Raw genomic sequence first — 23,208 nt, forward strand, 5'->3', positions numbered from 1 at the left:
TCAAGATTTTTGTAGCCAAGATTAATTCAAGCTTTTCGTTTATCTAGTTTACTATATAAACTCACTTATTTTATTTATTTTTATATTTTTTTATTAATATCATATTTTATTTTAAATACATTTTAAATTTAAATTTTATATAATTATTTATATATTTAAATTATTAATTTTATATAATATAATAAATGTTATCCTCACTTAATATTTTTATAAACACTTATTTAATATATAATTAATTTAAAATATTTTAATAATTATAATTCAACAAATTAATAATTAATAAACATTTTAATATATATATATATACACATTTAAATTAGTATTTGATCTAATATAATAAATATGCACTTCATTCTTCAAGTAAATAATTAATAAATATTAATAAATTTAAAACATTTTAACTATATATATAATATAATAATAGAATAAATAATTAATAAAAATGATTATAATATCTCTTTATAAAATTAAAAATTTCAATATTTTTAAAAAGAGAAGATTATAATTATATTTATTAATTATTATATTATTAAGATTAAAATATTTTTAATTTATTAATATTTATTAACTATTCATATTCATGAGGATGATTGAAGTGAATATTTATTATATTATATAAATAATTACATTTATACAAAAAAAAATTAAATATAAATAATCAAATTTAAAATAATTAAATTTAAGATGTATTTAATCAGTTATAATTGTTAAATTAATAAACAATAAATTAAGTTGGTTTGGAAATTAATGAATAAAGTAATTAGTTTAGCAAATTAATCCTAAATAATTTAAATTGCAGCATTTGTTGGAACAGATGCATCGCACCTTATCTCCTCATTAATCACTTTGTCTTTTTTATTCAGTAATATTGTCTTCTTAGAGCTTGTTTGTTTGATGAATGACTTATTTACTTATTTGAATAAATATTTTTTTCCAAATAACACTGTGTGATGAAATTAGTAAAAAATCAGTTTTTTTTAATTTTAATCCTATTATACTTCTCCCTATCTTATCTATCTATCTATCTATATTAATATTTATCTATCTATCTATCTATATATATATTAATATTAGGATTAATAATATTTTTTAAATGAAATAATTTAATTTATATTAAATAAAATTTTAAAATATAATAAAATAAATATTAAAAAAATTATAGATATATTAATATTAACTTTTATTAATACATAAATAAAAATTTAAATAAATACTAATTTTATAAATCACTACTATTATAATTTAAATATTACATAAAATAATATATTATATTATAATTTTATTTATATTATTTATTTATTTTTATTTAATATAATTAATATAATTTTTTTACATAAAATAAATGTTATAAGATAATAATCAAAATTCAAATAAGTTTATTAGAATATTTATTTAGAATAATTGTTTAAAGTTAGTTTATACCAAAAAAATTAAATAAATTTATTTATAAATATTTAATTTAAATGAGATATATTTATAAATAAATTAATATTTTTATTTAAATATATTTTACTTTATTTTCTAATATAATTATTTATTTAAACTATTTAAAATTTAAATGGTATATTAGATAATATATTAGGTTATAATTTATTTATATTTTAAACTTATTTATATTTAATATAATTTTTTAAATGAAATAATTTATTAATTTAATTTATATGAAAATAAATTTTATAATGTTAATAAAATAAATATAAGATATATATATATATATATTGTTTTTTATTAATATAAAATAAAATATTTAAATAAGGATAATTTGAGTATTTTAATTAATAAAATGATTATTTGGATTTATGATGGAATTGTTGAGTTTTATCCTAAAAATCCAAAGATCGAACCAACCCTTAAAGATAATATTTTTTATATTATCTTTTGTCTTGTTATTTATATTATCTTGTTATCCTTTTAAAACTAAATTTATAAATGTGATGTTTACAATTAATTAATCAAATTAATAAATAAACACTTTGTTCACCCCACTAAATATCTGAAGTGATGATTAAATTTAAATATCGCGATTTTAATTTCTACTTAAATTAAAGTGATCTTTAAGTGAGAACATTGTTTAGCCAACTCCCAAACTTCTTGAGTTTCATCCTTTATTCCGTCCTTTTGAATGATTAAACTAAGTAGACTTAAAAAAAGACACAAAACATCTAAACATGATCGTAACAAGAAAAAAGATTTAACAAATATCATTGAAAATTCAACTAAACACCAATGGACTTAACCTAGTACCAAATGTGCTAGATAGGAATGGAGGAAGCCAAACTTGAACTAATACATATTCCATGCTTCACATGTATATATATATAGTGGAATGTGCAATGAATCATGCATAAAGATCACTAGAAAGTTTGGGAGTGATGATCAGTTGAAGGGGAGTAGCTTTGGATATTGTACTTCCTTCGGTCTCAGTCATATCTACTAATTCATTGTTGATATTTGAGATCTGAAAAGAATGAAGCAAGCTAGCTAAGACCAAGTGCCCCATTTGCATTCCAAGGTTTATTCCAGGACACACTCTTCTACCAGCACCAAAAGGAATCAGCTCAAAATTCTGACCACGAACATCTATGTTCTTATGTGTAGTTATGAATCTCTCTGGCCGAAACTCTAATGGCTCCGACCATATCTTAGGATCGCGATGGAGTTTCCAAAGATTTAAAAAGAGCCTTGTCCCTGCTGCCACATGATAGCCATCCACGACACAATCTCGTATGACCTCTCTTGGGGCTCCTAGTGGAGCCGGTGGATATAGTCTTAACGATTCTTTGAAAACAGCTTGGAGGTATACCAATTTGGGAATATCCGACTCCTCCACGTTCCTTTCTTTTCCCACATGGATGTCCAACTCTTCCTCCACCTTTTTCAACGCATGGCGGTGGTTCATGAGTAAGCAAAGAGTCCATATAAGCATGGTGGAGGTGGTCTCTACTCCCGCAACATTCAAAACCTGATAACCAATTACCATACATCACATTAATTAGTTTCGTTACCTGATATCTAAACAGGACGAAATTTTTATAATAAAAAGAATTCATTATATGATCATATGAGATAATACATAATAAATTGATATACCGAGCAGGTAGACTTGTTAATTGTATCAGCATCATAACCATTTATATCAGTCTTTTTAAGCATTGAGATCATTACATCCATAAAATCACGATCAACATTGTCTGGACCATTATGTCCCTTCCGCCAATTATTGTGCTCTTCTAGCAACTTCACCATGAGATGGTCGTATTCTTTTGATGTTTCTTTCATGACCTTCTCGTAACCTCCTATATCTAGCCATCTAAGCCACGGTATCATGTCTCCCACCACATTTAAACCAAATAGATATGAGAACCTCTTAAAAATTCTTTGATACTTTCGAGCTTCCTCTATGTCAACATCAGCCCCAGAATATCTTTTCCCATAGATCATCCTAAAGATCACGTTTGTTGTCAAGTCTGATATCCATTGCTTCATCTCCACTGTGACACCATTAGTCAAACTCAAGTTGTCATCTCCTTTTTCCGCCCACAACTTATAAAGTTGTTGGATTGCGGATTTTGTCTCGGACACCCTTATATGGCCGAACGAATTGACTCGCCGCATAGACAACAGCTCCAAGGACACAAACTTTCGAATCTCCCTCCAATATGACCCGTACGGGGAAAAGGCAAACATGGCATAGTTGTACCCCAAGTGCTCTGAAGCTAGCATTCGAGGACGCGATGCCACGGCTAGGTCGTGAGTGGTGGACAGTTCTTTGGCCAACTCCCAATTGCTAACCACAATGGCCCGTCGAAGTCCAAGACGGATGCTGAAAATTGGGCCATATTTGTCGGCCATGTCAGACAGTGCTAAGTAGAAAAAGTTGGGACCACGGAGAAGAAGGAGGTGACCCAGTACAGGCCAGGCTCCGCTTGGTTCGGGCGGTTTATTAAGCTTATGTTGAGCTCCAGCACCACCCAGGTAGAGGAAATAATAGAGGGACATTAATACTAAAATAAACAACGAGCCCGCTATTGAAGAGCTAACAAGATCAAGTGAGGAAAAATAATCAATGGAAATCATGGCTGTATGATGTGGGAATACTGAATGCTTCCAGCGGTCAACTTGTAGCTTTTTATAGAAAGTCTCATTATTTTTCTTTTTTTATTGACCAGACATTCTAAGGCAATTAATTATATCTTATCCTTTTAAATATTTGGATATTTAATACTAAAAATTGGCTGTATGATGTGGAATACTGAATGCTTCCAGCGGTCAACTTGTAGCTTTTTATAGAAAGTCTCATTATTTTTCTTTTTTTTTTATTGACCAGACATTCTAAGGCAATTGATTATATATCAGTATGAACTTATCTTTTAAATATTTGAATTTTTAATACTAATTTTTTAATTTTTTAAACGGTTAGATAATTTCATTAAAATCTCAAAAGTGAGAGGGTTAGAAATCAAAGGACAAATCCTAACTATGATTAAGGATGATAATCAAATGAGCATGAAAAAAATTGATTCAAAACATTCATACATTCTATTAAAAATAGATATTACAAACAGAAAAGAATACATTCAAACATAACTATTCCAGCCTAGCATTTTCCCATGCCATCTGTTTTCATTGAGAGTCATTCTTCCCCTTCCTCTTCCTTTTTCTGCTCCTCTGACGATGAAAGGAGGTTGTATTGAAAATGATGATGAGTATTGTTGTTTTTCATTTTGAATTCTCTCTTTGTACGAGTCCGTTTTGATTTGATAGAAATAATTATTTCTGAAAATTTTAGGGCTTTTATCTTTGTTATCTTCAACTTAAATTTGTGTGTTCTTGTCTTCATTATCTTCGGCTTCAGCTTCAAACTCCACATTGATTTTGGAATCTTTTTTATCGGCTTTAGAATTCTAAGTTTCAGTTTTGAAATTTTGGGTATCTTCCTTTTGAGTTTCCTCAACAACAACTCAAGGTTCATCTTTCATTTCCATTTTGATCATTCGCATTATAGAAAATTTTCTTTTCCTCTTCACCTTGATTCCCTTTACTTTTTCCTTAACTGTTTCCTTTTTCCCAGAATATTTCTTATTTTCCTCCTCTAAATTTTCCTCATTTTTGTCTTTTTTATCACTATCCATTACTTCCACAATATGCTCTTCCATTCTTGATTCTTCCGTTTCATTTTCCTGTTTTTTACTTCCTGGGCTTTCATGATTTTATGTTCTTTCTCAATTGTTTTTGCACATTTAGTACTAACATGTTGGAAAGTATTGCAGAAAACACACATGTTTGGCCTCTATTCATATGAGATTTCTATTACTATAGTCTTTCCCTTCCTATCAATAATTGTCATATTTTTTGGCAGTGTATTTTGAGGATGTACTTCAATGCTTATTCTAGCAAAAGTAAGGTGTTCTCCTCCCTCTGTAATTGGGTTCATATATAATGGTTTCCCCAATAGACTAGCAAACTGACTTAGAACTTCTACATTATACATGTGTGATGGGATGTTCCTAAGTTTGAACCATATTTGGGTTGTTTTCTTTGGCTTGCTTAGAAGGCTCAATTCTTCAGACCATCTCTCAAACTTCATACAGTTGGATTCAATATAAGTTTGCCCAATTTTCAGAATATCATCTAAGTTCGTTCCCTTTTTGAATTGTAGAAAATAGAGATCATGGATGTTTGCATAAACTTTCTCCAGTCCTTTCTGCTCCCATTGTTTCATTAGTGATTCATTAGTGTTTGGGAAAGATACACGGTTATTTCCTATATAGTTCCCAACAACTACATTTTCTCATTCTTTGACGCATTTCTCCTCCATTTTAGTGGGCAATTTAAATTCAAAAGGAGAGTTGAGAATCCCAACTTTCGTTTTAAACTCACCCAAGTAGATTTGACCTTTGTATGCATGATCTTCTGCATTCTTTTTCCTCACTTCATTTACCTTCTAGTTGGAATTAGCTCTCTATAATATAGCTCTTTGATTTGGGGGACTTCATTAACTCCCTTATTATTTCCACTAACTAATTTATTATCTTTTCGTATTCTTCCTTCTTTAGTAAGTTCCAATCTTGAAGATAATGTATATTCAATTGGACGGTTATTTGTTGTATTTTCTCTTTGTTGAGAACAATCTCTCATTTCTTTGCATGCATCAGTAGTTTTGTGATTTGATTTTTAAGTCTAAAGAGGTTTGCTTTTAAATATACTCAACCTTTCATATTCCTTCATTTTTTCTCTATTTTTCTACTGCACGTTCTTCAGAATTTATATAAGTAATTGGTTCTTTACCTTTGCTGCATTCCTGATTTTCATGAATAATTTCTTCAGCAATCCTATCGATTTCTTTTTTAGCTACCTCTCTTACTCCTTTCATCACAAATTCTCTGACTTCCTTATCCTTATTGTTTTTCTTTCTTCCAATTTTGATGAAAATTTAAATCCAAATTTTATAATAAATAAAATTAATTATAATGTACAAATCATTAAATTAAAATAATAAAAAATAATAATAATAATAATAACACTCAATAAGTTAGTATCTCTTCTATAATTAACTTTATAATATAAAAAATAATTATTATATTTTAATATTATTTTAAACTTGTTTAACATTTTTTAATAAATAAATAATTTAAATTTATATACATATAATCATATTTATAATATTAATATTTAAATTATATAATTCGTATTTTATCAAGTGAAGTTTTAATTATTATTGTTATTATTTAATATTTTAGTTCCGTATTTATTTAGTAAATATTTTATTTCAAAATAGATTATATATATATATATATATATTAAAATTTACAATAAAATTATAATTTCAAAAGAAATTAAATAAAATTATTAAATGAAAATAAATAATCTGAACAATTGAGTATTTTGCAAAATTGATTAAATGTAAATATGATGGATAAGTTTGGTTAGTTTACAAAAAATCCTATAAACCTGTGGGATGCTTATGAGGTGATTTTATGCTAAGTGGAAAGATTATCGGGAGCATTCAATTGTTATTGTGAGTGATGGATGTTCGATTAGTTTTTAGACGACACTTGATGTGCGGGTAATTGCTTAACAAAAGTGTTCCCGACCTCGCTTCTATTTATATTTGTAAAGATTCGGTAAAAGATATGTTTAACATCAAATCTAGTGGTATTGCTAACCGTATTAGATATAGAAGAAAATTAACATAGAGGAAATCATTTCCAATGATTGACCTTTGTTCATGGTTAAAAACCATGAGTTATATATACCCATCTTCTCGGGATTATATGTAGTGACGTGGTCTGGATAACTTTCATGTGTGATATTGTTACACTATGTTTAATAAAGTTAGTCATATTAATCTTTGTTGAGGAAATTTATGGGAGATTAAGATGTTTACAAATATTTTTTTTGGAGTATTATTCACAGTAGAATTTTCATTGATAATAGATGTAAGAAAAAAAAACATGATTATTTTTAAGTTGTATGTGTTACAATGAGGTGAAGACAGTCAGTTTATCATATGTTTTTACATTGTCACGTTATTACAAATATATTTGATAGAATTTGACTAGTATTCAATTAGTTATGTCAGAGACCGTTAGTGACTATTGGGAGACATAAATTGTGACAACTAAAAAAGCAAAACTTAGAAGATTCACTTTGTTAGATAAAATTGACCGGTTAACAGAACTTAACAAAACAAACTTATTGTGCAGGAACGGTCAAGAACTTCAACCGATCAAGTAATCAAGCCGGCTAGAAGAAGCAAGTGACAAATCTAAAACCTAAAGTCATCTGGTTGAACTGAACAACCGGTTAACATGACCATTTGAAATGAAGTATTTAATCCAAATCCAACGAGAAGACTATTTAGATAAAGAAGTCAAGGATATCAAATTGAGAATAGTGGACAAATTAGTGCAAACAGTCACTTTGAGTATATGCAGAAGATGACATCAAAAGATCAGACTGTGACATTGTCATATTCATACAAGTCTGATGATATGCTGCAGGCTGCAGAAGATCGCCTAAATAAAAGTTACCATTCTGGTACAAGTCAAAGGAGCAACCTCTCAGGTGCAGGCAACTGTCCAACCGATAGTTGCTATAATCAAGCAAAGACAAATCAAGTCGGTTTGCTCCATGCCTTGGAAGTCTAAACCGCATTTAATGACTATGCTGATCCTCTGCTCAACCAATCAGATTCAAGGATTACCCTAAAGGTATCCGTTGAAGAAATGTGATCGTTGACACATTTCACCTATAAAAGGAGAAGCTGGAGAAGCAAGAAGACACATAATAAAGAGAGTGAAAATACAAAGAAAACAAGTTATAAAGTGATTATCTCTCTAAGATTCAAAGCTTAAGTGTGTTTGTGAAGTGTATTACAATTACTATGAGAATTGTAAGAGTGATTATCGAGCAGTAAATAAGACTCGATCGTGTATTGTGTTTGTGTATTCCTTAGTGAATATCCTTCTCGTGGTTTGAGAAGAAGGGGTGACGTAGGAGTTTTATCTTCGAACATCCATAAAAACCTATCTCGTGCTTTATTTCCTACCGGTTCCATATTCTAACCAACTCATACTATTCTAACCGCCCTACTATTTTTCAAACCGATATTCTCCAAATCCCACCTTTATTCATCATGTGTGTGTTGCTTCAATCTGAAACAAACCACTTCAGGTTTGTGACAGCTTGTGTAGTATTGAAACCAGATGTTAATTCTTAACCGGGTTAGCGCTAACCGTTGAGTGTTGTCAGAGTATCCTCTAGCCAAACCCCGGTCCACTATCGGCGGTCTAGATCCTAACACACTTATATCCCTATAATTTTCTGGTGGACTATATATCTAATGGAAAGAAATCGGAGAGCATTTAACAACCAAAATAGGTCGTTCATAATATCATTATTATGATGATATCGATATTAGATTTGAAAAACTTGTGAATTCGTGTGGAGATCTTATTGCTCTGTTTGAAGATTTTTTAGTCAATTAAGTATTTTTCAATAATTAATATTTACTCTCATGTTATTTTGTCTTCGTGAGTAAACAATTTTTTCAATTAAAGGGTTATTTTAAAAAATATATTTTATTTTAATGTTATTGTAATTATTTTATTTTAGTTTATAATATTTATTTGAATTATTTAAATTAATATGTTTAATTTTAACCATATATACTATATTTATAAAATTAAATAAAAATAAAATATATGTATTATTTTTAATATTTATGTAATATATTTTATTTATTTTAATATATAATATTTAATTATATATATATAAATGTGGTAGACAAGAAATTGTCCACAAAGTTGGTGGTCCCCTTTCAAGGATGTGGAAATGCAGACGATACACTCATTAGTAGTTTATTAAATTATTAATATAATAATATTAAGAAGAGTCTAGACTTGCTTAAAGTTTTTTCCTAAATGTTAAAAATTAAATAATAATATTTTAAGAATCACAATAAAAAAGTACGGTAGACACCACATTTTTACACCTTAGATATATAATAAAAAACCCGGCCCGAAATAATACTCATGTTTGTTTATTGAACCGGGAAATAAAAATAGAAACACCTCGTGGAAAACCGATCTAGAAAAATTTAAAAGATAACGATCCAAAGGTTGAATATCATAATGACTCTGTTTTTCCAACCCGTGACACGTTTAGGTTGTACGTTTTGAAAAATCTTGAATTTTGAGTGTAATATTATTATTTGCAAATTTGTGCAGAAGTGCTCGAAAAGAGGGAAAACAAGAGAATGGGTCAACCCGAGTTAACCTGCCAATCGATGAGTCAACCCGGGTCAAAGAGGGATCAAGCACATACCAAGAAGAAGTAGAAAAGAGTAGACTTATCTTCTAAAGTGGGAAAATCGGATTATTTGAAAAGTGGGTTATTTGAAAGACAACTGAATCTTGACGAGCTCGTGTGGACCAACTAGATGAGCAACACGTGGGGCTCTCATCCTTTATACTACAAGATATACCGAATTCACGCATCAAATATATCACCTTTTCGATAATGTTTTTTTTACAAATTAATATTTGAAATAAAATATAATAATTTTTTAGTCAAAAAAAATATTAAAATTTATAAATAATATATTTTTAATTTATTTTAACATAAATTATATATTATTGACTTATATAATTGTAAAATATATTTATTAAAAATATAAATTTAATTACTTAAATTTTAAATATTTTATTTGTTTAAATATTAAAATGATAGATATTTTATATTTTAAATAATAATTAATTTAGTAATGAAATTTTAAATCTCAATTTTATAAAAAAAAAATATTATTTTAAAATAATTATAAACTATCATTATAAATAAAATAATTATTAATTGATTTTTATAAAAAAATTAAAAAATTAATTATTATTTGTTTAAAATTTATAAATAAATTTTAATTAAATTATTTTGTTAATAACCATATTAATGTTTTTGAATTTTTTTAGTTTTATACTTTATTTTAGTTTAAAAATTAATTTATTATATTATTTATAAAATTTTATTTTATTAATTAAAAAAATATTTTATATAAAAAAATCACAAAATCTATAATATACATTATAAATAATATAATAAATATATCAAATATTACTTTAATTAAACTCTCAAATAATCAAATCAATATAATATAACTTTAATTAAATTTTATTTTATAAAAATATATATTTTTAATGTTTTATGTAATTATAATATCACGGTTATAATTTTTTTTATTGGTATACTATTTATGTTATTAAAACATATTAAAAACATTTAACTAATTTAAAGTAATTAATTTGTGTGAGAACTATTTTAAATTTTGATTTTTTTGTTAAATTTTAAAATATATATATTAAATTGATTTTTATTTTAAAATAGTATATAACATTTTTTAACCATTGTTAATTAATATATTTAGTTACATTGAGAAATTAGTGTTTTTTTAAGTTTCTGGGAGGAAAATATATAGGAGGTGTGGAGATTTGTTTTCAAATCATCTTTGTATTTTATTATCCGTCTTATCTTCTAGTTTACATCAAAATCTGGTTAAAAACAACTTATTTCAAATAAATACCTCATTTTTAATTAGACACATGATGAATGAAAACTTATAATTTAAAATTTTCAATATCAATATTAATATATTGATATAGTTGGCTTAGATTATATCTTATACATACGACCAAAATTTAATTTTTACCTCGATAATTTCTTTCTCGAATAACAAATTTAAAATAGGGCGAGGAGTTGATGAATTGATCCGCTCTTGATACACTACCACCGGTCTACTCTTCATTTTTATAGCATTCGAAGTGGCATCGCACCGTCCAATCTCAGCTTGCAGAACACCTCAATTTGTCAAATACAAAGTCGACAACTCATACATGCTGATTTGACAAAAACTCTCGATAAAAAGGGACAAGATAGTATAACGTTCGAGGCCACACAATCACCTTATATACACGTGTTAAGTTATAACACACTCTTATTTATATAGATTAGAATGATGCAAAATGATTTTAACCCAACCATACACCTACACTATTTAAGTATTTCCTGCTTTTATTTTATTTATTTACATATTTTTTTTAAATTTAAGATTTTTTTGGGTTTAGTTTTTCTAAACTAATATATTTTGTTAGTTTATTTTCAAATTAATTTAATATTAAAGCTCAGCTTTAAATGTATAAATATAGAGATAATAATAGTTTTAAATATATAAATAATATATTAAATATTTTAATTTAATAAATAATAATAATTTAAAATAAAATATTTTTAAACAATAATTTTATTTTGCAATATTTTTTATTCAGATTAATATATACATATATATATTAAAATATTTATAAAAAAAATATGAACTTATTTAAAAAATCATGATTATATATATATTTAAAATAAAATTTTATTATAAATAAGATTATATATATTATTATTAATCTTATTAAAATAAATCAAAATAAAATTATTATGTGATTTGATTCCAATATATAAAATCCATTAAATTTTAAATTTAAATGGGTCAAAACAAAATGGGCTAGTTTTCATAAATTAAAAAATAATAATATATTTTATTTGAATATAAAATGAAAATAAAATCAATCATATATTTCGGTGTTGCGGTTAAAGAAATAATAAATATTTTTAAAGGTTTATTTGACCTAGTACAAAATTTTTTTTATTTAAAGGGAGTTAATTTCCCAATACCCATATTCCTATTGCCATCTTTTCCTCTCTCTCTTTTTCTTTTCTCCGGAGGAGATCTCCTTGTTTTCACGTACGAGAGCAGCATCCATCCATCCATCAATCCATCATGGAGTTTTGGGGTGTGGAAGTTAAGGCTGGCGAGTCCGTTAAGGTCTTTGATGAAAAGTTTTCAGTCATACATATTTCTCAGGCGGCTCTAGGCGGCGATCTAAATGGAGAAGAGAAGGGTTTATTAATCCCTCTTCGTGTAAAGATTGAAGGAAACACGTTTATTATGGGATCACTATCCGTCGAAAACTTTCCTCAAGTTTTCTTTGACCTAGTTTTCGATAAAGAGTTTGAATTGTCTCACGATTCCAAGCATGCCAGTGTCCACTTTATTGGATATAAGGCTATGGTAGATGATGATGATTTTTCATCATCTGATGATTCTGATCAGGATGATTTGATCGCAGCAAAAACAACAACAAAAGATGATGGTACGTAATTAATTAGTACTATAACTTGCATGCATATATATATATATATTGTTGATAAAATTTGATATTTTTCTTTAATAACCTAACTAGCTAATTAACTAATTAAGGGCTTGTTTTATTTTTCAAATAAATCTTATATATATAGTTCATACTATTGAGAAATTAATGGGTACCGTAAGTGGGGACAAATCTACTCTGCCCAAAGTAACGGAGCCAGAGAAGAAGAAGAAGAAAGAGGGTGATAAGGTATATATAATTGTATATAAAAAAAAGTTTCTTTAAATAAATCCCAATTGAAAAACTGATCAATTACTTACTTCTTCTGTTTATTATTATTATTATCCAGGCCATAGACGAGGAAGAAGAGTCTGATGATGATTCTGAGGATGATTCTGAGGATGATGATTCTGAGGACGAGTCAGACTCCTCAGAAGATGAGGAGGAGGAGACGACACATATAAAATCTACTCATAAGATGATCAATGAGGGTGACGATCATGATAGCTCTGATGAATCTTCAGATGATGTATATATATCTGTTTTTATTGATTAATTAATTATAAATGATCCCAATTGATTTTGTTTTCTTTTCCTCAGGATGATGATGATGATATCGAAGATTCAGAAGAAGAAGAAGATGAGGATATAAAGACGAGAGCTAAAGAAGAGGAGGAGGAAGTATGTTTTTGATAATAATCTATATATAATTGGATCGATCGATGAAGATGGTGATGAAGATTAGTTAATTTAAATATTTAATCTTGTTGTTGTTGTTTGTTTTGATGATGTTTAAAAGATGATGATGATGATGAAGGGTACTGGTGGTAATAAGAAGAAGAAGAAGAGAAGTGCCGAATCTGTTTCATCGATTCTATTCTCCTCTAAAAAGGCAAAATCTCAAACTGATCAAATAGGTATAAATTAATCTTTTTATATTGTATTGTATTATTGTTATGGCTTCATTATATATTAATATTGTTTTTCATTGAATGATTAATGTACGTAAATTGTGTTTTATAATAATTAGGTAGAAAGAAGGGCGGCGGCGGCAGCGGCGGCAGAGGCGGCAGAGGCGGCGGCGGCCGTGGTCGTGGAAAGAAATCTGATGTTGGGAAGACTCCTTCTTCTCTCAACAAATCAAAGTTTCAAATCGGCAAATTTGATGCATAGAACTTATAATCCACACATTCTGCACTTGTTTTCTTACACTTTATTTTCTTATAATAATTACAAATATAGCACGTGTTTTTTTTACCCCATATTTTTATTTTTTTTACTATTATAAGTATCCATACAATTTTAATAAGTTTTGTTTTGGTTCAAGACGTTAAATTTCGTTCTCATACCCAAATTAAACTAAATATTTAATCGCAAATAAATCTTATATTTGTAACTGAGCTGTTGATTAAAAAGAATAGTACCTACATGTTCCCTATTTGTGAGTTACTCTTACTGAAATATATATAGAGTAAATCTTATATTTGAAACTAATATATACTATTTTTTTATAATTTGAATTAAAAAAATATATTATTTAAAATATATAATTTTGTAAATATCTCATTTAAATATTAATTTTAATAATATAATTGTTGTATATATATATATATATATATATATATATATATATATATACTATTTTTTTATAATTTGAATTAAAAAATATTTATTATTTTAAAATATTTATTTTTGTAAATATCTGATTTAAATATTAATTTTAATAATATAATATGTTGTAATATATCTTGATTATATATATTTATAATTTAATAATAATAACTCTAATTTTAAGTATTTTTAAACAAACTAGCATGTATCCCGTGCATTTGCACGAGTAATAATATAAAAAACCGTGAAAAAATATTACGGTAAAAATTTTATCGGCGGGTCAACCCACAATCCGACCCAAGTATTCATTTACTCTCACATATATCCAAATTAATCACAGTTCTCGACCCAGCAATTCAGACACTTTAAAAATTAAGCATCATTATATATATAGAAATTAGTTAAAAAGTTGAACTTATATTGTTAAAATGTCACGCGTTTATTAAATTTTGGGTTGAATTTAAAATATGAAGTGTTATTAGTCTAGTTGGTTAAAAGGTTGTACTTGTCCATACCTATAGCATTTTTAATTTTATTTTTAACCGTTTTAAGTTTATGGGCGGGTCAATCCACAATCCGACCCAAATATCCATTTACTCTCACATATATCCAAATTAACCACAGCTCTCGACACGGCAATCCAGACACTTTAAAAATTAAGCATCATTATATATATAGATTATTGTTTTTATTTTATATTTCAAATATCTTGATTAAAGTGGAGATCTTCTTAAATGAAAAAAATAAATATATTTATATATATATATATATATATATATTAATAACTTTTAAAATAAGATTATTAATAAATAATAGATTGGATAAATTTTAATTTTTATTTCCAAAAAATCGATATATTTGTAAAGTGAATATTAAGAATATATAATTATTACTATTACTTCTATTATTATATATAATATATTTATATATGAACATATTTTTTTAATATTAATATTTAAAAGAATCATTCATATTTTTTGAATTATGTAAATATATATATATATATATATATATATATATAAATTAACCATGTTAAGTTCTGTAATGGTAACACTACTATAATGTTTGAATTCCCTAATAATATGGAATTATGTGAATGAGATTGTTAATTAACCCAAATTTAGATAAAATAATGAGATTGTTGGTTGACTAACTGACACTCGTAAAAAATTGTTAATATTGAGTGGTTTTTCGCTTGGGTAATATCTTAATTTCCAATCAGTATAAGAAAACATCGATAGGTTATAATACGAGAGAAAAAAGTGCGAAGAAATAATTTCTTAAAAAAAAAATAAAAAGTAATTACCAATTATATCATAGATTGCTAGAGGAATATCGATTAGGCTTTAACCAATTGATTGCCCAACACTGGTTATAATACCAATGGCTATACATAATTTTTTATATATAAATTGATGTCAGATTCTAGTTGCTTTACTCGAAGATTTGATTCTTTACCCTGTAAAATACTCATTAGACCTTGTTCAAAAGACTAGAAGATTTCTAGAAGGTTGTTGAACACTCTTCTCCCGTCATGGAAAAACATTTCAAAAACATTGGCAAAGGATTGTTTTTCAGCATGTAAAAGTCTACCTAGCTCACAAACAAACCCTAATTGTAGAAGGTTGAGGAATGTTGCAGAGAATAAAAATTTCCCCAAACGATCTACTAACAAGTTTCTAGAGTAGAGATTGTCTTTTCTGTTCCATCAGTATAATCTATCCCCAATTCCTCCTGCAAACCAGTCAGTACTAAATGTTACCTAATTTTATGTTAATATGGAGAAGAATGATGTAGTTTAATTAAACCTTACACACACACACAAAATAAATTTGATCAACAGTATATCCCTGTTCCATAATCACTTCTCCTTGCAGAAAAAACTCCTCGTCAACTCTTTATAAGAGAACTTCAGAATCAGATACTTTTTACTTATGGAGGAGAACAAAAGGAAAACAGTGGTTAGGACTTATTGTCCGACTGATGATTTCGGGTGAGCATCCTTTGAAAAGAAGAATTTTTTCGATGAAAAATTAATATCAAGATTGATAAATCTGCAATAGAAATATTTTTTATCATCTTGGACACCGTCACACCAAACCAGAAAATAAAGAATGTAAATGACTATCAAGAAACTATACTAGAACAGATGTACAAAAAGAAAGAAAGTTATTTTTTTTATCTTACCACGAATAGAATAGAGATAGGCATGTCTTAAAGAAGAGGAGGCAAGGGATTTGGGTTTAAGGGTAGCTCGTCGCAAGGGGATTTCAGAAAAGGGATTTCGGAAATTGGGAAAGAAGAGAAGCTCTCGGGTTAATTAATTGAGCAATACCGATTGGTGTTTCTACCACTCGGTACTTATAGGTTAGTTTGAAATAAGAATTTTGGCTATAAAATTAATATATATAAAAGATACATGTGAATATCATTTGTTAGTGATAGTTTTTTTTTTAAGTCAAAATTTGACTTTTTAACAAGTTTGTATACATAAATAAAATTTTACAACTTAATATATATATTTTATTTTATTTTATTTTGTTGTATTCATATTATGATAATAAATAAATAAAAATATATACATGGAATCTTCGTATTAAGAATATATATTTTAATTTGAGATAGAGAAAATTAAGAATATATTTATATAATATAATTTATTTTGTGATAAAGAAATCTATTTAATCTATTTTGTGGTAGTTGGTAATATTTGAATATCTATTTATATATTATTATGAAAGATTAATATTATAAAATATATTTAGAAATTAGAAATTAGAAAAGGCCAGTATTTGGGCCTGTCAAATGGGCCTAAAAGATAAAAAATAATACCCTAATTTTCATCAGAAGCTGGCGGCAAATTTACTATTTAAAACCTTCTCTTTCAGTTCTTGAAACACAGCCTCCCAATTCCATTCTTATTCTTGCTTTCTCTCTCTCTCTCTTCATTCTCTTCTACGCCTTTCTTCGTTTACAGCATCAATGGAGTTTTGGGGTCAGCTTCTTTCTCTCTCTTTCTATGTTTTATTTAGTTTTTATTTGGTAATTTGATTCTTCGCATATCACTGCATGTGTATCTTCTAAATACATGATTGATGTTGGGTTATTTTATTGAAAGAAATCTTTTTATGTTTGTTTTAATCTTACTCTTTCCGTTTTCTGTCAATTTCAATCTATATGCGCTTTTAGATATAGATAATCGTATGTTAATCTATCAGAATTTTATACTCAACTTTATAAGCTTTTGATTGCAGGTGTGGAAGTTAAAGCTGGTGAGACTCTTAAGGTTGTGCCTGAAGAGGGTTCAATCATACATATTTCTCAGGTATGTTCATCATTGTGTTAATTCAATTTGAAGTAAGTTTAGTCATTGATGTATAAATATTATCTAGGCTGCACTTGGTGATTCTAAAGTGAAAGGGAAGGGTTTTATTCCTCTTCGTTTAAAGATTGAAGACAAGAAGTTTATTTTGGGATCACTATCTGGAGACGGCATCCCTCATGTTACCTTTGACCTAGTGTTCCACACAGAGTTTGAATTGTCTCACGATGCTAAAGATACAAGTGTCTTCTTCCTTGGATATAAGGGTGAAGTTGATGATGATGAAGAATTTCCATCTGATTCTGAAGATGAATCATTGGATTCTGAGGATGAATTGGCTGCAGTCAATGATGGTACTTTTTGAATTCTCAATTTAAGTTAATTTGTATTTTCATTCAATGTTTTATTGACTGTTTTTGTTTTTATATATTTCACAGAAACTCTTAAGAAATTATTGGGCACTACAAATGGAGCCAAACCCAAATCTGATAATAAGGCAAAGGTTGCTGTGAATGAGCCAGTGAAGAAATCAGAGGATGATGATAGCTCTGATGAAGATGATGAAGATGATGATGATAGCTCTGATGATGTAATTATTTTCTCATAAAATTTCTCTAAATCCCTTTATTTTATCATCCCAAGTGAAACTTAATATTATTCTTTCTCAGGATATTCCTGCCATAGGTGAGGAAGACGATTCAGATGATGATTCTGATGATGATGCTGATGAATCCTCAGAAGAGGAGGAGACACCTAAGGAGGTATATTTTGAATACATGCTCTAGAATTCATGATTATGAGTTATTTGCTTATGTGGGTTTTCATTTTGTTTAATTATAAAAGGTCACTCGTGGAAAGAAGAGAACTGCTGAATCTCCTAAAGAGATTCCATCATCTGCTAAAAAGGCCAAAGTTGGAGGTCAAGCTTCAAAGGCTGCTATTGTGAAGGCTGCTGCTGCTCCTGCTGGGAACAAGCCAAAGGGTCAAGCCCAGAAATTTCAAGGAAACAAGGGTAAGAAAGGAGGCAAATGAAAGACAGCAGCTATGATATGAGGACATTCAACATCTTCCCCATATTTTTTAAACAAAAATTTTGATATCTGTTGTCATTTCATTGTTTTTAGTTTTTGTTTTTGAAAGTAATTTCTGCTACTGTCTTGAAAGAACTATTTCTCCATATTATTTATTCAAAGGTTTATTGACCTATTTTGAAATTGTGGTTTGTTATGTTTATCTGTTTACTATTTTTTTTTAATAGTTTTCTATCCATGAATTTATATTATTGTTTGGGATTCACGCCTGCATAATATCTTGTGATGGTTGTCATACATCCACATTTAACATCCCTTTTTTTACAAAACATTCATTCAATCTAATAAAAGACCAGTATTCTTTACATAATTAAAACAGGCATGTGTTTATTTTTATGTATTCCTCAAGATTTGTATTCAGGTTGCACTGATGTTGTGCAAATCTATGTTTTTATTTTCTTATAACAAATTGTGGTTCGTCCAAACCTAATTGTATTCAGCAAGATTAACTCACCATTAATGCAGTAATTTAATTTTATAGATTAAAAACAAGGCCTTATCCAATTTGGGTTATTTGAAAATTTTCAAATAAGAAATAACAACATATTATTTCCTTTCAGTAATTGATCAAAAATATTCAATTTATCTTGAAATTTTATTTATTTTTTAATATTTTTTCTCCAAATAACTCCACTTTTTCCTACCTCTACAATTGTTTAAATAACTCATATTTAAAATAATTATTTATATGTCCAACTCAAAGCTGTCAAAATCGCGAGTCAACTCGTAAACTCGTCCGAGTTTGCGAGTCGACTAAGAGAAAACGAGTTAAGAGTCAAATAAACTCGTTTAGAATCAAAATCGTAGCGATTTAACTCGTTGAAATCGATAAACGCGATAAAATCGATATATTATCGGACCGATTTTACCTTTAGTTTCTTCCTAAATCTTATTATAGTGATCTATGAAATGGAATAGAGAGATCGGTGAAGAATCGGAATAATGAAAGAAGAATCGGTCTAGCTGTAAGTGTTGCTTGTTAATGATGGAAGAATAAGTATGTGAGTCGCTGAAAGAAAATAGAAAGAAAAATCCGGCTTGCGGCTATGGATGGAAGGAAATAGAGAGAAAGAAAAATACGGCTATATGCTTCAAAAAAAAGAGAAAGATAGATAGAATGAAAAAAATTAAGGTTCTCCTATATTAATAATATATTCTTTGAATAATAAATAATAATATATACATTATTCAAATTTATTTAGTTATTTACTATTTTAATATATATCCATAAATATGAATACTTTTTTAAAAATTAATAAATAAAATTATTTTATCTTTATTTTATATATAATTTAATAATTAATCATTTTTAAATAAAATTTTAGGTAAAAATTATGAATAAATAATACATTTATATTATAAAATTTAAATCCATTAAATATTAGAATATATTAATTTTTGTATTGAATAATTATGCTTCTCTTTCAGATATGAATTTGATTATATATTATTTTGAAAATTATTTTTAAATAAATATATATTTATGTAAACTCTTACGATTTTAAGTAAAATCTAGATTTTACGAGTTTACATATGCAAAACGATTTTACGTAAACACTCGATTTTAACCGCCTTTCATTTGGTTAATTTCAAAAGTGGAAAATATTTTTTAAAGTTATCACAATTAGGAGTTCTAATTTTAAAACGTTTTAAATGATAACCAAATTTATTACTTTCACTTTTTATTATTACAAAAAATTAGTTATCACTAAATTTAATTGATAGTTACGTATAATAAATTAGTTAGTAAATAATACAAAATAATTCCTACAAAATTAAAATAAATAATTAATGATTTAGATCAAAAGTCAAAATCAAAAATTTACTTATATAGTAATAACTTCTAAAATTTAGAGTTACTTAAAATCATAAAAATTTAATTAAAAAAAAATATTAATTATATATTATTATTATACTAGCCAATTTTAAAACTTATATATTTAACTATAAAATTAATTATAATAATTATTAATAAGTAAATAATACAGTAAACAAATTATATTTACAAAAATAATTATATTAATTTATTTATTTGAATAAATAATAATTTATTCTTAATTTTAAATATAAATTTGTATTTTTTAGTGTAAAATTATAAAATTAAAATTATTTATAAACTCGTAATTATTATCGTAGATTTAAAATTGTAAGAGTTTACCAATTTAAGAGTTACTTAAAAGCAAATTCGTTAACCTTCTTTGAAATCGTAAAATTATAAGATTATAATAATAAACTCGATATTTTAACGGCCTTAATCTAGATGTTAAATTTTACGAACAATTTATCAAAATAAAATTTTCAATGAAATAGATCTTAACAATTATATAATTTTAACAATTATATAATTTGTTAAGAGTCACTCAAAAAAAAAATTTAGTGATAAGTGTTAAACTTAAGAAATTAATAAAAGGGAATAAAAATATCTCTAGCAAATATTTTGAACAAAAAATTATGTCAAATGATAAATATCAATTTGAGTAGCTATTTATTGAAAAAATAACTCTAAATTCGTTAATTTTTTTTTGTTTTTTTTTTTTTTTTTTTGCTAAGAATGGGTTAATTTTTTTTTGTTTTTTTTTTTTTTTTGCTAAGAATGAGATGAATCTCTTTTTTTTAACCAAACGATAAAAATAGACATGGATATCAATAGCCACTTAATATCTTTGATTCGAGCTCGTTTAATTTCGTGAATTTCTAATGATAGCCATGTTCCAGGGTAAGTATGTAAGTTCGAGCTGCCCCAATCCAAACTATTGTTTTTAATCAATGAATTGTATAAGCAGAGAAAGGAGAAGATAGAAATGGATTTTTTATATAGAAGTTGGTCTTTGGGCTATCCAAGGTTGGGTCTGCCCAGCCCATGGGTTAACTATGATCGTGTTCTATACATACAATAAATTTCGCTCGTTTGATTAATTGATTAAGTGTGTTTGCGAGCTATTTATTTAATTCATGAAAATTAGTCGCACATTGAAGAGGAAGCGGAACCCAGTATTCTTGAAAAAATGGGACATACATAATCTCGAAAAATAATCACCAATACAATCGTAAGGTATGAAAAGCAGACAAATTAGGGACGAATCTATGTAGAAGTTCGGGTGGGCTGAAACCCACCCCGAATTTTTTTATTTTTTTTACGGTAAAAATATGACATTACCCTTAATTTCTTTTAAAAATTTAATATAATTCAATTTGTTTTTCAAAATTTTCTCGTTATTATTTTAAGTCTACCTTAATTTTTTTTCAAGTCTACCCTAGTTCAAGATCTTGGGTTAGTCCCTGAGACAAATCACTGATGTCTGAAAATATTTTTCGAATTACAAAATTTGAGAAGAAAAGTTCAATCAAATTAAATCGGATAGCAAAATAACAAAGTGCAACACTAATTCAAATTTGAATAATTAAAAGCGACTTCCTTCTTCGAAATAGAAAATCCACTTGAAAGAGAAAAAAATGACATTTCAGTTTGTTCTTATAATAATTGAAATAGCCGAAATGTTTTTAGATGAAAAATAACGAAAAAGGTAATTTTTTTATAAATTTTAAAAATAGTTTAAACAAAAAAATCAAAAAGTAATGATTTTGATTTTTGAAAATAAAAATAATTTTTTTTTTTAACAATTATTCATGTACTTACTTTTAGAAAACAATCTTGTCAAAATAATGGCAGGTTTTTACTATTAATCTTTTTTATAAAAAGTTGGACACATGTCTCTGTCTCTATAGTCTATACGCCTAAAACTTCATATTTTAGTAAATGATTTTAATTATTACACTTAAATATTATTATAATAACAAAGTTATTTTGTTTTTCTTTCAATAGATTTTTTATCACTAATTTAGATATTTTATATTTTAGAGAATACATTTTTTCTTCCACTATACTGAATTAATAATTAATAAAACATAAATAAGAGAGAAATGCATCATAAATTTTCTATCCATATAATCACCTATTTCTCTAATGAATTAATATTTCGACAACCAAACCAGGCTGAGATATGTTGTGAAATGGGACCAAAAATTCCAACAAATATTATTTATTGAATTATATATTATATTATAGTGATAGGGTACTTGGGCCTACTATGCTAAAATAATAACAATGATAAATATAAAGATATGGTGATTTTTGTTTTTGGATCAAAGGAGAGGAAATATTGTATTATTATTTATTATTATTGACATATGTACCATTTTTCTTTCCCAATAGCCATATGACATGCATCCTAATAAGACAGCAATATTGAGGAGACATCCCAACAAACACAATCCCTAATTTAGTGCCAAATTATTGTGACAATGTCTAAATATTCTCTCTACATCCTCACTCAAATTCAGCATACATCTACAATAAATGGATTTTTTTATATAAAATATTACATCATAACCATTTAGAGAATTAATTGTACATAATAAAACATCATCATCTACAATTTACATGTTACTATTAAAATATGCATAAATATGAGATGCATCTATTACTATATAAGTTTGT

The 23,208-nt window shown here is 26.7% G+C and overlaps 3 protein-coding genes across 3 annotated transcripts; 2 read left to right on the forward strand and 1 right to left on the reverse strand.

The window, feature by feature from the left end:
* Positions 1–2,161: 2,161 nt before the first annotated feature.
* On the reverse strand, positions 2,162–4,087 carry LOC124928735 (cytochrome P450 CYP82D47-like). The gene is made up of 2 exons (XM_047468982.1): positions 3,091–4,087; positions 2,162–2,962 (listed from the first exon to the last, which is right to left on the reverse strand). The coding sequence occupies exons 1-2, from the start codon at positions 4,075–4,077 to the stop codon at positions 2,339–2,341; spliced, it is 1,611 nt and encodes a 536-aa protein (XP_047324938.1). The 5' UTR covers positions 4,078–4,087; the 3' UTR covers positions 2,162–2,338.
* An 8,057-nt stretch (positions 4,088–12,144) lies between these two features.
* LOC124929826 (histone deacetylase HDT2-like) lies at positions 12,145–13,859 on the forward strand. The gene is made up of 5 exons (XM_047470213.1): positions 12,145–12,689; positions 12,835–12,935; positions 13,036–13,215; positions 13,486–13,603; positions 13,717–13,859. The coding sequence occupies exons 1-5, from the start codon at positions 12,317–12,319 to the stop codon at positions 13,857–13,859; spliced, it is 915 nt and encodes a 304-aa protein (XP_047326169.1). The 5' UTR covers positions 12,145–12,316.
* A 3,326-nt stretch (positions 13,860–17,185) lies between these two features.
* Positions 17,186–18,835, forward strand: LOC124932443 (histone deacetylase HDT2-like). The gene is made up of 6 exons (XM_047473072.1): positions 17,186–17,292; positions 17,552–17,622; positions 17,690–17,972; positions 18,057–18,208; positions 18,288–18,380; positions 18,463–18,835. The coding sequence occupies exons 1-6, from the start codon at positions 17,280–17,282 to the stop codon at positions 18,649–18,651; spliced, it is 801 nt and encodes a 266-aa protein (XP_047329028.1). The 5' UTR covers positions 17,186–17,279; the 3' UTR covers positions 18,652–18,835.
* The last annotated feature ends 4,373 nt before the right edge of the window (positions 18,836–23,208 follow it).

Source organism: Impatiens glandulifera, chromosome 3 (assembly GCF_907164915.1).
Source record: "Impatiens glandulifera chromosome 3, dImpGla2.1, whole genome shotgun sequence".
Lineage (NCBI taxonomy): Eukaryota > Viridiplantae > Streptophyta > Magnoliopsida > Ericales > Balsaminaceae > Impatiens > Impatiens glandulifera.

Coding starts and splice junctions, on each gene's coding strand:
- LOC124932443 (XM_047473072.1), top strand. Junction 18,209..18,287: donor ATGATGATAGCTCTGATGAT/GTAATTATTTTC, acceptor ATTCTTTCTCAG/GATATTCCTGCCATAGGTGA. Junction 18,381..18,462: donor AGGAGGAGACACCTAAGGAG/GTATATTTTGAA, acceptor TAATTATAAAAG/GTCACTCGTGGAAAGAAGAG.
- LOC124928735 (XM_047468982.1), bottom strand. CDS start 4,077: ATGATTTCCATTGATTATTTTTCCTCACTTGATCTTGTTAGCTCTTCA. Junction 2,963..3,090: donor TTAACAAGTCTACCTGCTCG/GTATATCAATTT, acceptor ATTGGTTATCAG/GTTTTGAATGTTGCGGGAGT.
- LOC124929826 (XM_047470213.1), top strand. CDS start 12,317: ATGGAGTTTTGGGGTGTGGAAGTTAAGGCTGGCGAGTCCGTTAAGGTC. Junction 13,216..13,485: donor CTGATGAATCTTCAGATGAT/GTATATATATCT, acceptor GATGTTTAAAAG/ATGATGATGATGATGAAGGG. Junction 13,604..13,716: donor ATCTCAAACTGATCAAATAG/GTATAAATTAAT, acceptor TATAATAATTAG/GTAGAAAGAAGGGCGGCGGC.